This window comes from Mytilus trossulus, chromosome 13 (assembly GCF_036588685.1).
Source record: "Mytilus trossulus isolate FHL-02 chromosome 13, PNRI_Mtr1.1.1.hap1, whole genome shotgun sequence".
Classification (NCBI taxonomy): Eukaryota; Metazoa; Mollusca; class Bivalvia; order Mytilida; family Mytilidae; genus Mytilus; species Mytilus trossulus.
The window spans coordinates 7,995,910-8,012,155 of NC_086385.1; the positions used below are offsets into that span (position 1 = coordinate 7,995,910).

The window sequence follows — 16,246 nt, forward strand, 5'->3', positions numbered from 1 at the left end:
ATTTTGGTATCTCTATACTTAATATATTTTGGTATCTCTATACTTAATATATTTTGGTATCTTCAATACTTAATATATTTTGGTATCTCTATACTTAATATATTTTGGTATCTTCAATACTTATATTTTGGTATCTTCAATACTTATATTTTGGTACTTTAAATTCTTATATGTTGGTGTCTTCAATACATATCTTTTTGTTTTTTCTTCTTTAAGTTCATTTTGGTATCTTCCGTCATTTTAGACCAGATTTAAAATCTCACAGTTGATAACCTAGTAATCACTGTAGTTGTCATATATAATCTTAAATAGCTCAGTGGTTTATTCAGAAGTTGGGATAATAAGGGGTCATACTCCCCTTCTCCCCTTTGATTTTTTTTTTTTTGCATCACTAGGCTCCGCAGTAGTTTTAACATGGTTTACAATTACTCCCCCTTTTCTTTGACACTTCATCTTTTCTGGATTATCCAAAATAGAAATATTTCTATAAAGATATGAAAACTCACCTTTAAGGTGGCTGTTGATGTTCCCAGTCCTCTCGTACACAACTCCATCACACCATACGAACAAAATGTATCACGAACTACACAAAAAAAGAGATACATATTTATTTTTTTATTTATTCAAAATTATATTCGATATTTTTTTGTTTTGAAATCGAAGTATTATCTCTACATTTTTTCATGTAATTATGAAGTCATCTAAAATTATGTTGAACAAATTAAAATTAACTAGTGCCTTCCACACCAAGTACAATATTTTTTTATCAAAGATGTCAATTACTGTTGTAAAAATTAACATTTTATACTGAATGTAGCTTAATATGATACAAGCATCTATCCATGAAAGAAAGATACCCTCTCTTTTTTTTTGGTTCAACTTGTGTTGTTAAGTTGCTGTACATTTATATTTACTTGTTTACCTTTATAATTGCTAACAGCAGTGAGCCACACGGCTGGATTTGTTTCTACTTCTGACGGAGCTATCAGAATGGAATGATGACCTGAATATATACTGTAACGGAAAAAAAACACAGTTATGAGAATTTATTCATTCACTAGAGACAAGATTTTGTTATCAAACTGTTCATCTGATCAAACTTTCATGGGTGTTTTTACAAATATGTGAAATTACAAATGACATATGATTTATTGAAACACTGTAAAACAAAATTAATCCACAAGAAGAAGCAAGATTATAAACATGCATGTTGTGATGTTACACTATTGTTTCAGGTAAGGGGGAAGGTTGGTATCTATTAAAACATTTAAACCCCGCTGCATTTGTGTACACATGTCCTACCTGATGTTCAGCTATGGTTTGTTGATGTGGTTCATAAGTGTTTCTCATTTTTTTTTAAAGATTAGACTTGGTTTTCCAGTTTTGGGGCCCTTCATAGTTCGCTGTGAGCCAAGACTCTGTGCTGAAGACTGTACTTTGACCCATTATGGTTTACTTTTACAAATTGTGATATTGCTTATTGTCATACTATATCATATCTAATGTTCACTCAACCAGACACATTTTCCTGACTTCGGGCTGACCAATCTTTGCTCTTACCTCTTCTCTTAAATGTTGCATTCTAAACAGATAAGCAGCAAATATCAATTTTTTAAGACTTTACTTTTGCCTGGTAGGGAATAAAACCTGATGTGAGCATGGTATCATACCAATGTAGTTATGATGAAAAAAAATCCTAACTAACATATATTCAACCTATTGCATAATGTAATTTCTCATTTTGATTTACACATTGAAATTACCCATAATCCTTTAGATTGTTAATACTCACCTAGTGAGACACCATAGAACAAAGCCTAATCCACAATATGGATCTAAACACAGAGTTACATCCCTTGAAGGGTAAAATTCACATTGAAGTTTGATTGCTCTGCAAAGTGCTGTAGCAGCAGCATGAGACATCTACAAAGAAATAAATATGTTAATAATAAATTTCATTAATTATATAAATAAGGCTGTTAGTTTTCTCGTTTTAATTGTTTTACATTGCCTTATCAGGGCCTTTTATAGCTGACAATGCAGTATGGGCTTTGCTCATTGTTAAAGGCTGTACAGTGACTTATAGTTGTTAATGTCTGTGTCATTTTGGTCTTTTGTGGACAGTTGTGTCATAGGAAATCATACCACATATTCTTTTTTACATTATGGCTACTTTCAAAAATTTTGCTCTGTTTTTTTTTGTGGAATCATTTTCCTTATCAAATTGCTTGATTAAGAATGGTTCATCTAAGTATCTAAGTGCCGTACAAAGAACATGATCACATTAAGGGCCATTGTAACTGACATTGCATTAGGGCATTCAGTAATTAATACACTGTTTCATCTGTTTTTTTCAAATTCAGTTTGTGACTTATTTTGTAAATATATAAATCATAAATGTGATTTATCTATTTGTCTCTAATCTGCTTTATCCCTATTATTTCTGGTACTGTGGATTCATTTATTTTCATGGTTGCCAATTTTCGTCGATTGCAGATACTTGACTTTTCGTGGATATGTAATTTGGTGGTTTTGCCAAAGTCTGCATACAACCTGATAGAAAATTTGTAATTCCCTGAATGTTTAACTTCGTGGTTCACCTGAGTCCTCTACCCACTTAAACCACTAAAATTGGTAGCAAACGAATAATAATAAATTTCTGTATTTAGGAGACATCCAAATTTCAACCAGCCATTAATCCCTACCTTAACACCTGCTAACATCCCTGTAGTAGAAACACTGAAGTCCAGATAACAAATCATTTCTGGAGTAGGAGCTCGGTAAATGGCTTGGATTTTCTTCTTGCTTAAATCATCTGTGTCTATAAATGAAGGCCATGACTTTGGTTCAACTATAGAGATGGCTTCCTGTAAGTAAAAAAGATTTTTTTTTATGCAATAGAAAAATGGTTTGATTTTTACCATTTAAACCATTTTGGTAGGGGTATTCTAGAAAGGTTATATTGGAGGGTTAGAAGGCACGCAATATTGATAATATATGGGTAATGAGGTTGAGCAAACTTGTAATACTATAAAAACATAAATTCCCATCAAATTGTATTGTTGGGGGACATGAAAAATTCAATATTGGAAGGAAACCAAGAAATCCACAATCTGGAAAACAACTTTCACAGTATTCAGAATGCACAACCCCAAAAGACATCTGAGTCAAATCAAACATTATGTTTTATGAAAAATCTCAAGGTCACATTTTACTAGAAAGTATACAAACCTTTGATTTCATCAGCTTGAGTACCATATAACTGGTTAATATAGCTGATGCTTTGCTGACTTCAACTATCATTTACAAGATAACTACACTAACCTTTGATTTCATCAGCTTGAGTACCATATAACTGGTTAATATAGCTGATGCTTTGCTGACTTCAACTATCATTTACAAGATAACTACACTAACCTTTGATTTCATCAGCTTGAGTACCATAGAACTGGTTAATATAGCTGATGCTTTGCTGACTTCAACTATCATTTACAAGATAACTACACTAACCTTTGATTTCATCAGCTTGAGTACCATATAACTGGTTAATATAGCTGATGCTTTGCTGACTTCAACTATCATTTACAAGATAACTACACTAACCTTTGATTTCATCAGCTTGAGTACCATAGAACTGGTTAATATAGCTGATGCTTTGCTGACTTCAACTATCATTTTAACTGTTGGTAATGTGGTGGCAATATTCTGTGGGTGGGGCGGTCGTATCGTCACAGGAACACAACCCACATACAAACAACCATAGAAAGCAGCTATTAATTCTATACCTGAAAAAGACATTGTGAAAATCAATTAGAATCTAAGTAAAGAAATCTAAATTATCAATAAATGAACATTTTTTAGATTTGCTCTGATAAATATGAGGATGTTTATCCCTTTCACCAAGGAATCCTGGTTTACTGTGATTCATGCTTCAGAAGCTGACAATGAGTCCCAGTTTACTGAAAAAAACTATTTTGTATTTTGCGTTGAAAAACACTGCAAACACACATTATCTTACTTTGTTTAAGGTCCAGATGAAAGTGTAAACATGGCGCTTTTGTTTTTTGAAAAACATGTCAAAATCCAATGAAATTTATGGACTCTACTCTATTTTGATGTAACGGAACATTTTATTTAAAAGAATTTAGAAGAATTGAAGCGAGGCTAGTATACTTTTCAGACATAAAGTAATGTTTCATACCTGCCAATTGTCACTTTTTGTGGGGGATTTTCCCCATTGAGACTCCCAAATTGATTTTTTTAAAGAGCAATTATGTCCACAATTTTAACAAAACAATTAATTTTACAATGAATTGAGGTTTATAAAAGTATGAAGAAGTCAAAAAACAACATTACACTGAAGGCCCCCTTGAAGGTTTTTCAGAAGTATGGCAGCCATCTTTCACGCAAAACCCACATGGGCATTTTAAAAAATTGGCATGTATGATGTTTTATGTACAAAACACTTATGATTGTCATGTTCACTGTAAGGAATTTGTACAACCTTGTAAACTTTCAATCCCTTACCTGGAGGGTAAATCAGAGCAACATGATCTCCAGTTTCATAGCAGTTTGAGATGACCCATTACCTTGTGGAAAATGATCTTCGTATTATACTATTTTGAGATTGTCCCTTACTTGGAGGGTAAATCATAGCAAAATGATCTCCAGTATTATACTATTTTGAGATTGTCCCTTACCTGGAGGGTAGATCAGAGCAAAATGATCTCCAGTATCATACTATTTTGAGATTATCCCTTACCTGGAGAATTAATCAAAGCAACATGATCTCCGGTATTATACTATTTTGAGAAGACCCCTTACCTGGAGGGTAAATGAGAGCAACATGATCTCCCGTATTTAATCTCCCTTTCTCCATTAACATACAACCTATTCTTTCTGCTCTCTTATGTAACTGTGAACATGTCATTTGTAATTGTGGCTGAATCTGCAAATAAAATGACATACAGGTAAGATGATGTGATGTACAACAGGAATTTATGCAATGTTGGAAGCACAACATCCAGCGACAAATATTGCATGCATATTATAGAAAGCAAAAAATAAAAAAAAGACAATTATTTGGTACCTTCACAAAGAGAATGATACAGAAAATTGTAGAATTTAAATCCCACTTGAAAAACAATGGTTTGATTAGAATTTCAAAAATCTTAATTTCAGTTTTAAGTTTTAGTCAAAATGTGCATCTGGTGCAATAATTGCTAATGTTCTAAGATCTGTCAGAAGCTAATCCAGTTTGAAATAATGGCAAAGGTCACAAGACCAACATTTCTCCCCTGCAATTTTAAACTCTTCTTTCTATCCCTGAAACTCCAGATGTGTAGCAATACTAATATCAATAATAACTGAAAAGATTTGACTGAACAAAGCAGCACAAAGAAAATACTGTTGACCCTTTATATTAACACCCAACTCCCAAATTATATCTACTAGGACATACATGTATAGAACATATTGTCCACATTTGTTTTTTCATGCATTATATGTCCACAGAAACCATGCCATTAAGATTTGAACAGAGACAAAGATTTAACACATTTACATATTTATAAAAGAAAAAGTGGAAAAGTCATTCTACCCTCAATAGAATTTTGTTTGAGAAAACTTCAATTAAGTAGACAATTGATTATGGTGTACTCTTTCTAAATATAATTTAATAATTCAGTTTATATACCATTACATGACATACATGTCAAACATTCAGAGGGCATAATTTGACATTTCTTTAAACTCTTGGAAATTATTTAAAGTATATAGAACAATGTGTTTGGTTTGTAATTGAAATCTAGTCAATTGGATGGAAGACACTCAAATAAATAAATTAATTATGGGTTGTTGCATATACAATAAAATTTTGTAAAAATTAAATGAGTCAAATGACAATTCTATATTATAAATGGTTTGGGTCTAAATATAATGCCTCTTATGCTTTTAATACTGGAACACACCCTTATTTTGATTACTGAAAAATTTGTCAGTTTAAAAAAATATCAAATTATGCCATAACTGTATAGATATTGAACCAACATGCTCTCATCAGCCTTATATCTACATGAATTGCTACATATATACTTTATTCCTTTCATGTACCTTTGATATATATATAGATAACACACATGCTCTCAACAGCCTTAGTTCTACATGTATAATTTGTTCCTCTTACATGTTTAAGTACCTTTGATATATATTATGATATTTGTTTACATTTTGTTAGTAGATCATTTACCTGGTAAGGCCATTTCCCTTGAATCTGATATAAACACATTATATATAAAAATATTACAATACAAGAGTGCACACGCTGAAATGTCTCTCCTTCTTTACTAACCATTGATATTATGTTGATAGTCCTAAGTATAAAGCTTTATTACAACTGTCACATAAACTTAACATTAACCAAGATAACTAAGAGATAACTAAACAAAGACCAATGAACCATGAAAAAGAGGTCAAGGTCAGATAAACCATGCCAGGCAGACATGTGCAGCTAACAATGCTTTCATACAACAAATATAGTTGACCTATTACTTATAGTTTAAGAAAAATAGACCAAAACACAACAACTTAACACTGAGCAATGAACCGTGAAAATGAGGTCAAGGTCAAATAAAACCTGCCCGACTGACATATAAATCATAAAATATTTCCATACACCAAATATAGTTGACCTATGGCATTTAGTATTTGATAAAAAGACCAAAACTCAAAAACTTATCTTTGACCACTGAACCATGAAAATGAGGTCAAGGTCAGATGACATTTGTCCGCTAAACATGTACACCTTACAATCATTCCATACAACAAATATAGTAGACCTATTGCATAAAGTATGAGAAAAACACAAAAACTTAACTATAACCACTGAACCATGAAAATGAGGTCAAGGTCAGATGACACCTGCTAGTTGGACATGTACACCTTACAGTCCTTCCATACACCAAATATCCTAGCCCTATTGCTTATGGTATCTCAGATATGGACTTGACCACCAAAACTTAACCTTGTTCACTGATCCATGAAATGAGGTTGAGGTCAAGTGAAAACTGTCTGACGGGCATGAGGACCTTGCAAGGTCTGCACATACCAAATATAGTTATCCTTTTACTTATAATAAGAGAGAATTCAACATTACAAAAAATCTTAACTTTTTTTTCAAGTGGTCACTGAACCATGAAAATGAGGTCAAGGACATTGGACATGTGACTGACTGAATATTCTTAACATGAAGCATCCAGGTCTTCCACCTTATACAATATAAAGGTTTTCAGAAGTTAGCTAACACCGCCGACGCCGCCGCCAGATCACTATCCCTATGTTGAGCTTTCTGCAACAAAAGTTGCAGGCTCCACAATAAAATTGAGAATGGAAATGTGAAATGTGTCATAGAGATGACAACACAACCAAATAAAAACAGACAAAGCCAACCAATGGCTCTATACAGCAAGAAAATCCCTCAACCAGAGGTGGATCTCAGCAGGCCCCTAAACAAACATTTGTAAAAGTCTAGTCTAACTATTTTTGGAAACTGTTTGACCATTCAAACTATATTTCCAATACAAATTTCTTCTATAGGTTATAAATCACTGAATCCCAGCCTTGACAACATTTATTTATAAAGAAATTTATTAAAAATTTTAAAATTTGTCTTTTTAATCGCATGCATTTGTTTGACAGTTTCAAAATAACCATTCATCCTTGATTTCCATTGTCTTAGCAAACAAAGATTTGCCATTCAACTAATCTTAACATTAATATTTTAAATAATTTAACACATTATATAAACAGACATATAATTGAACTCAGCATTGTAAATAAGGCACACATACATACACAATAGACATAATTTTAAAAACATAAACAGGCACAATACATGTACTTTCCACAGCACAAACACTGTAAATAATTCATACAAAAATACACATAACACACATACATATGCCCTTAAATAATGATTTACCTCTGTCAATTACACACAAATAAAGAAGCTTACTACACCTACCTTAGAATTGAGCATTGTAAATAATATATGATCAGGTGTGGACTGTGACCTCCAGCGTAAAATCTCCGTTAAAAACTGGTGCTGTAAGTAAAGTAGATAAAAATATAGAAGACTGGAAGGCTTGAACCTTTTCAAAAATTTATTTTGGACTTTATAATCCGTGTGGATGGTCTGCATGAATTTGTTTTACATTAAGTTCTTTTGAGCTGAATCTTCAATATGCTCTTTGATGCTTATTTTTTTCTTTAATATAATGAATGAAGATTCTAGATCATCATCTTTATGCATTTTTTTTACTTTCAAGAGACAAATTTAACAGGGCTACTTATAAAACTACATATATGGTTAATGCGTAAATTTTGTACATGTCCCACTCCAAACGTTTCCCACTTTTTTTTTATGATATTCTAATCCCAATGATTTGCAAGTACAAAAAACCTTGTAACATTTCTGATTTGAAAATAACTCATAGCCCTTTAGGCTTTCAGTAAAATGTTAAAAATTTGATCAGTTTCTTTTCAATAAAGAATATTTCAGGACATCTAATACTACCTTTTTAGCGTTATCTGTTTCTTCGTCTGAAGACGTGAGTTCTCTCCCTTGAGCCCAAGCCATTCTTGCTCCCTGTACAATGTTACCAACATGAACTGCTGAGGGTGTCACATCTAGAAGATAAAATTATAGTATAAAATTTATACTTCAATACAGGTAAAGCTGGTAATATTTTCTTCATCCATTTCATCTTTTCACTGTTTCAATTTTTTTTCTCAAGGTTTTGAACATCTTGGAATCTTACGAATTCTTCTTTTTTTCCTAATTCATGTTATTTTTGAAATACATCTTTATAAATATAAGAAGAAATGGTATGATATTGCCAAAGAGACAACTAACTACCCACCAAAGAAAAATTGCATCTTTAAGTCATTGTATGACCTTCAACAATGAGTAAAACATATGCAAAACAGAAATAACAAAACAAAATGTAATATCAGGTTGTTGGTAAGAAATTTTTTAGCCTGGTTTTGAAAATTAAATAAGGTTGCACTATGACCTATAGATGTTTAACACCACTTCTATTGGGCTTGGCTGGATCGTTGTCTTACACCCCTTTTCCTAAATTATAAATATGTTTATAAATTGATTTAATTAAAAAACAAACCTGGTTTGAATTCTCTTGGTTTTGGTAGATTTGTAACACATGTATGTGGACACATGAGCACATTAGCTGGATGTAAACTTCCTTCTAAGAATCTTTTCTTTGTCTCATGTAAATGTATACCACCCAGTGGAGTCTGAAAATAATAAAGATTGAGGTCAATTTTTATATATTTCAAAACATTTCTGTCTTATATGGTTCTAAACTTTGAAAAGCTGTTAGTTTTATCGTTTCAATTGTTTTACATTGTCATTTGGGGGCCTTTTAAAGCAGACTATGCGGTATGGGCTTTGCTCATTGTTGAACGCCGTACGGTGACCTATACTTGTTAATTTCTGTGTCATTTTGGTCTCTTATGGACGGTTGTCTTATTGACAATCAAACCACATCTTCTTTTTTATATTTACACTTGGACAAATTTGAACCACTATAATTAGAATAAGATGTCTGGTATATACAATGTCGGAAGTTTGTTCCACTTATTAGTGACTGAATTGAATTAAGATCTAGAAGATAAATAAGAGTTTAATTTGGTCTCATTTGTGTAGTATTTAATGTGTCAAAAAAAATGTTAAAGGGCAGCAGAACAAGATTTTGGTAAGATGGAGAATGTGCCAGTTTTACTTTCACACAAAAATTCTCAAAGATTATATAAGTAAATTATTGGGTCACATAGCCGAGTTATAATACTGAAGTAAATGATTTCAGTGATATTTCTGAATTAATTTTAATTATGATTTTTTTTTTTTACATAAAACTTATTTAAATCTTTTAACTCCCTTTGAATGTGCCTGAACAAAGTCATTATTTCTGAACAATAGACTGTCAAACCTACCTTTGGTAAATAATTATGTGGGACTAGAGACAAACAAAAGACCCCAACTTGGTGTATACTATCTACGGCCTGCAAAACTCTGCTCATCCATTGGAAACTCTGAAAGTATATATAATGCATAAATAAAAAGAAATGAAGACAAATTTCTTTTTTAATATAAATTTTATATTCAATAACTGAATGAAGAAATTAGTTGGGTTTATGTAGCTCAGTCTCTTTTTTCTATGTTGTCTTTCATATACTGTTTAAGCTCTTTCCTTTTTGCCATGGCAGTACCTGTTTGTTTTGGATTCATGACTTTAAATGTCCCTTTGGCATCTTACGCCTCTTTTTTTCATGTGTTTTCGACAAAAATTTACATCATTTGATTACTAAAACAAGGCCTTAGTTCACAGTTACAAGTTATCAAGTTACCTACAAAAAAAACAAACAATAATGGCTAATCTTAATCTAACAAGTGACAAAAAACAACAATCTTTTCATACCTCTTCCTCTGAACAATCTGGTCTCTGTTCTGCTACAATCACAATTCGTTCATCTTTAAGTATATTGATTGAAAACACAGCAATTCGTCCACGGTAAATAAACTTCATTGGTTCTACTGCCAATACTGTTGCTATTATATCGTCTGTATTATGCCGTCTGCCTGATACCTGCATCAGACCTTCTTTACTACCACATACAAATACTAAACCACCCTGAAATAAGAAAAAAATAATTAATTCCTGACAACAATAATTTTCAGCACATTCTTATATGAACGATACTGATCAATTATTAATTTTAGTGAAATAAAGAAAAAATATATTTTCTATGGATTCCTGTTTTTTTTGTCTTGCTAATACCCAAATACTATTGCAAGTTGATACCTATTTCATATATATGACCATAGGAAAGCTGATTATTATTTCAGAATCATTTTCTGTTTTTTTACTACTAGTATGACATTTAATTGAAGATAAAGATGGTTGGTTGTTTAACATCCTATTTCAAAATGAGGCAATGCTAACTTTTGATATCCCATACAACAATATTTTGTTTTTTTCAAGGACATCATGATTGTACCATTATGTTTACTTACTGGCCCTAGGAATCCTAACAACCCTGTCCGTACATATAATTTGTCTCCTATAGGTCGGCCATCATTGTTAAGTGGTTGTATCTGTAATAAAAATATAAATATAAAGCAAATGTAATAAATCGATTAAATCTTATAAACATAAAAGTATTCTATGCAAAACATGTTGAATGAGTAAGGCCATTTCAATTGATATCTTATAATGCGTCTTTCTTTACACTATTGTTTCAGGTAAAGGTGAAGGTTGGTACCTATTTAAAAGTTTAAACCTGCTGCATTTGTTTGCACCTGTCCTAAGTCAGATACCTGATATTCAGTGGTTGTCGTTTGTTGATGTTATTCATAAGTGTTTCTCGTTTCTTGTTTTTTATATAGATTACTATTGGTTTTCCTGTTTGAATGGTTTAACACTGGTTATTTTTGGTGCCCTTAACAGACTGCTGTTCGGTGTGAGCAAAGACTCCGTGTTGAAGACCGTACCTTGACTTATAATGGTTTACTTTTACAGATTGTGTTGACTCATTGGCACTCATACTACATCTTCTTATATCTATAGAAATAAAATTTAGCAACTCAGCAAGCTTGTAGAAATATGATAGATGATCTCACCTGAAAGGTATTACTGGTAACCCCCTGTAGACCCCAGTAATTACTGCCTGTGTAACCAGCACAGACACACAACTCTCCAACTTCATCTGTCTTACAGAGATATGGTAACCCATCAACTTTTATCACAATCATCACAGCTGCAAAAAAACAAAAACATGTGGTTTCATATCTTAAGAGCCAGTCTGCCATAAAACCATGCAAAATCTCAAATTTCGTCCAAATTGGTAGTAATAACTTTGCAACATTATATATATTTCCAAAATCTTTTGGTATTTAGGAGTTAAGATAAAAAAAATTTTTTTGGTTAATTCACACTATTTTCCATTTAACAGCCTTATTTGCATATTTGTGAATTATAAAAAAAATAATGCCAAAAAATCACCAAAAGTTAGGTACTTTTTAAAGGTCTGAATAATTGATATTTCTCTTAAATATAGCATTATCTTGATATATTTTGCAAAGAACATTATAAAAAAAAAAGAAAAAATGCATTTTGACATACTTTTGACCTTTTGGCAGGTTGCCAAAGAGATTCGTGCAACAGATGTATTAGATAACTTGCATGTAGTACATGTACTCAGTAGGTGTTTTCTCTCAAGATCATATTTATTTTTTTTAATTTTTAAGATTTTTTTAAAGGTGCATATCAGTTCTAAGACAAGTAAAAAATTTTAGCCTGGCAAATAACGGAAGTTAGTAAAAAATGCCCCCAAATATCTATAAAAAGGACTATTGTAATAGTTTTTGGACCTTAACATTTTAACTAAAATTTATCAAAGTAGACTTATATTTCGGACAATAAATGTTTTTTTTTCAGAAGGTTCAAAACCACAAAAGGAAGCTTTTGGGGATGATAGTCCCTACCGTTTAGGAATAAAGGGCCCAAAAGGGGCCCAAAACAAGCATTTTATAGTTTAAGGATAATAACTTGTGTATAAGTATATATTGTTGATACTTTGAGATTTTGATTTTTAGTTCCCTAACGACTAACGTCTAAGTGGACTTAGGTTTGCACTGCCTGTCTATCAGTCTGTCTATCTGTCAAATCGGCAAATCAGACTTTTTTGTGCTTGTAGATTTTGATTTGATTTATCATGACAAGATACAGGTCAAATTCATTATTCACGCTTTATAAGCTTTTCTCTTTGTTCAGTTGAAGCCCTTTCTCTAGAATTAAATTTTTGATGAAATACTTATTCATCAGAAGACTTCTGTTCAAACGGAAATAACTCATTTTTTTAAAGACAAAATGACATTTTGAATGTTTTTTCTTTTCTTTGGTATTAAGTGATTCAATTTTGTTCCAGTTTGATATTTGTGTGCAAAGTTTTGGTCTTTGGACATAGGAAATTCACTTAAATAGTCAGAATTCAACAAGTTTTTACGTTTTGCTGGAAGATTTTGTCTTGATATTTTTATGTAGTTTACATTATGACAAATTATAGATCAATTATTTGTTCCTTTACAATGAATTTGTAACCGGTTGGGGACTATGTATTGCCATGTATTACTCGCAGAATGCTTGTTTTTATCAAAAAATGTTCAACTTGTTTAATATTAAGTTAAAATGACTTTATTATGTGAAACTTTGTTTAGATCTATCATACTTTTACTCTTTTTTGCTAATACCTTCATCATGTTCATTCATGACTAAAAACTTGTATTTAGACCATTTTGCACGTTTTTCTTTACGGTAGACCACAATAATATTACATGTAGATGAACAGTAAAATCTTACCATTTTAATGACAATATAAACTAGAGGCTCTAAAGAGCCTGTGTCGCTCACCTTGGTCTATGTTAATATTAAACATTGTACACAGATGGATTCATGACAAAATTGTGTTTTGGTGATGGTGATGTGTTTGTAGATCTTACTTTACTAAACATTTTTGCTGCTTACAATTATCTCTATCTATAACAGTAGTTTCTGTGGAAAATGTTAGTGAAAATTTACAAATTTTGTGAAAATTATTAAAAATTGACTATGAAGGGCAATAACTCCTTAGGGGGTCAATTGACTATTTGGTCATGTTGACTTATTTTTAGTTTTTACTTTGCTGTACATTATTGCTGTTTACAGTTTATACCTATCTATAATAATATTCAAGATAATAAAAAAACAGCAAAATTTCCTCAAAATTACCAATTCAGGGGCAGCAACCTAACAACCGATGATCCAATTCATCTGAAAATTCCAGGGCAGATAGATCTTGACCTGATCAACAATTTTACTCTCTGTCAAATTTGCTCTTAATGCTTTGGTTTTTGAGTTATAAGCCAAAAACTGCATTTTACCCCTATGTTCTATTTTTAGACGTGGCAGCCATCTTGGTTGGTTGGCCGGGTCACAGGACACAATTTTTAAACTAGATACCCCAATGATGATTGTGGCCAAGTTTCAATTAATTTGACCCAGTAGTTTCAGAGGAGAAGATTTTTCTAAAAGATTACTCAAGATTCACGAAAATTGGTTAAAAATTGACTAAAAAGGGCAATAACTCCTTAAGTGGTCAATTGACCATTTTGGTCATGGTGACTTATTTGTAGATCTTACTTTGCTGAACATTATTGCTGTTTACAGTTTATCTCTATCTATAATAATATTCAAGATAATAATCAAAAACAACAAAATTTCCTTAAAATTACCAATTCAGGGGCAGCAACCTAACAACGGAATGTCAGATTCATCTGAAAATTTCAGGGCAGATAGATCTTAACCTGATAAACAATTTTACCCCATGTCAGATTTGCTCTAAATGCTTTGGTTTTTGAGTTATAAGCCAAAAACTGTATTTTACCCCTATGTTCTATTTTTAGCCATGGCGGCCATCTTGGTTGGTTGGCGGGGTCACCGGACACAATTTTTAAACTAGATACCCCAATGATGATTGTGGCCAAGTTTGGTTGAATTTGGCCCAGTAGTTTCAGAGGAGAAGATTTTTGTAAAAGTTAACGCTGGACGCAGGACGACGACGGACGACGGACGCAAAATGATGAGAAAAGCTCACTTGGCCCTTTGGGCCAGGTGAGCTAAAAAGATGATGTGGTATGATTGCCAATGAAACAACTGTCTTCAATTAAGGGACCAAAATGACACAGACATTAAAAACTATAGGTTACTGTACGGCCTTCAACAATGAGGAAAGCCCATACCGCATAGTCAGCTATAAAAGGCCCCGATAAGACAATGTAAAACAATTCAAATGAGAAAACTAACTGCCTTAAGTATATAAAAAATGAACGAAAAACAAATAAGTTACACATAAACAAACGAATTCCACTGAATTACAGGCTCCTGACATGGGACAGGCACATACATAAATAATGTGGCGGGGTTAAACATGTAAGCGGGATCCAACCCCCCTAACCAGGGACAGTGGTATTACAGTAAATCATAAGAACGAACTATAAAAATCAGTTGAAAAGGGCTTAACTCATCCGATGGACAAAAATACAAGTAGACGTGGTAGGGTAATTGTATGTCTGCTCAACAGTTTAACCATTTATCTGTGTATATTTGTTTTTATACAAACGCAAAAATTGAAAAAAAATTGGTCCTATATTGGTATGTCGTTGTCGTTGTCATCGCCTTCGTCATCCATTTGGTTTTTGCACTATAACTTTAGTATAAGTAAATAGAAATCTATGAAATTTAAATACAAGGTTTATGACCATAAAAGAAAGGTTTGGATTGATTTTGGGTGTTTTGGTCCCAACAGTTAAGAAATGGGGGCCAAAAAGGGTCCAAAACTAAACTGTTTGCTTTCATAAAAAAATGAATTATTGGGTTTCTTTGATATGCCAAATATAACAGTGAATTTAGATTCTTAATTTTTGGTCCTGTTTTCAAATTGGTTTACATCAAGGTCCAAAGGGTCCAAAATTAAACTTAGTTTGATTTTAACAAAAAAATAATTCCTGTTTTTTTTTGATATGCTGAATCTAAAAATGTACTAAGATTTTTTATTATGGGCCCAGTTTTCAAGTTGGTCCAAATTGGGGTCCAAAATAAAATTTTGTTTGATTTCAACAAAATTGAATATATGGGGTTCTTCAATATGCTGAATCAAACCATGTATTTCGTGTTTTATTATTTGGGACCGGTTATCAAATTGGTCCAAATTAAGGTCTTAAGGGTCTAAAATTGAAAATTATTTGATTTCTGACATCAAAAAATTGAATTCTTGGGGTTCTATGATATCCTGAATATAACCATGCATTTGAATTTTGGATATTGGACCATAATAGATGTTAAAAATTTTTTTTTTAATTTTCTAAGTTTAAGTTCTTAGACCACACTCATTGTGTTGTGTCAAATGTTTAATCCCAATCCAATTTCAGAGCTATATCAAGCTTAAATGTTCTGTCCATACTTGCCCCAAATGTTCAGGGTTCAATCTCTGCGGTCGTATAAAGCTGCGCCCTGCGGAGTATCTGGTTATTACATGTGGTTATGAAATACATTTTATTGCAATTTGAAATATTTGTGTTTGTCTCAGCTGGTAGTAATAGGCCAACTATATTTTACATGACTTATTCCCAAGC

At 32.1% G+C, this 16,246-nt stretch overlaps 1 protein-coding gene across 1 annotated transcript in view; it reads right to left on the reverse strand.

Moving 5' to 3' along the window:
* Nucleotides 1-16,246, reverse strand: part of LOC134693932 (disco-interacting protein 2 homolog C-like) — an 86,986-nt gene that overhangs the window by 16,045 nt on the left and 54,695 nt on the right. The window contains exons 22-35 of the mRNA XM_063554883.1: nt 11,699-11,835; nt 11,093-11,173; nt 10,497-10,709; nt 10,012-10,110; nt 9,180-9,312; nt 8,573-8,685; nt 8,021-8,101; nt 6,248-6,271; nt 4,825-4,948; nt 3,604-3,785; nt 2,706-2,867; nt 1,793-1,923; nt 923-1,014; nt 507-583 (exon numbers count right to left, since the gene is read on the reverse strand). Of these exons, the coding sequence (XP_063410953.1) occupies nt 507-583; nt 923-1,014; nt 1,793-1,923; nt 2,706-2,867; nt 3,604-3,785; nt 4,825-4,948; nt 6,248-6,271; nt 8,021-8,101; nt 8,573-8,685; nt 9,180-9,312; nt 10,012-10,110; nt 10,497-10,709; nt 11,093-11,173; nt 11,699-11,835 (1,649 nt within the window). The remainder of the gene's footprint in view (nt 1-506; nt 584-922; nt 1,015-1,792; nt 1,924-2,705; nt 2,868-3,603; nt 3,786-4,824; nt 4,949-6,247; nt 6,272-8,020; nt 8,102-8,572; nt 8,686-9,179; nt 9,313-10,011; nt 10,111-10,496; nt 10,710-11,092; nt 11,174-11,698; nt 11,836-16,246) is intronic.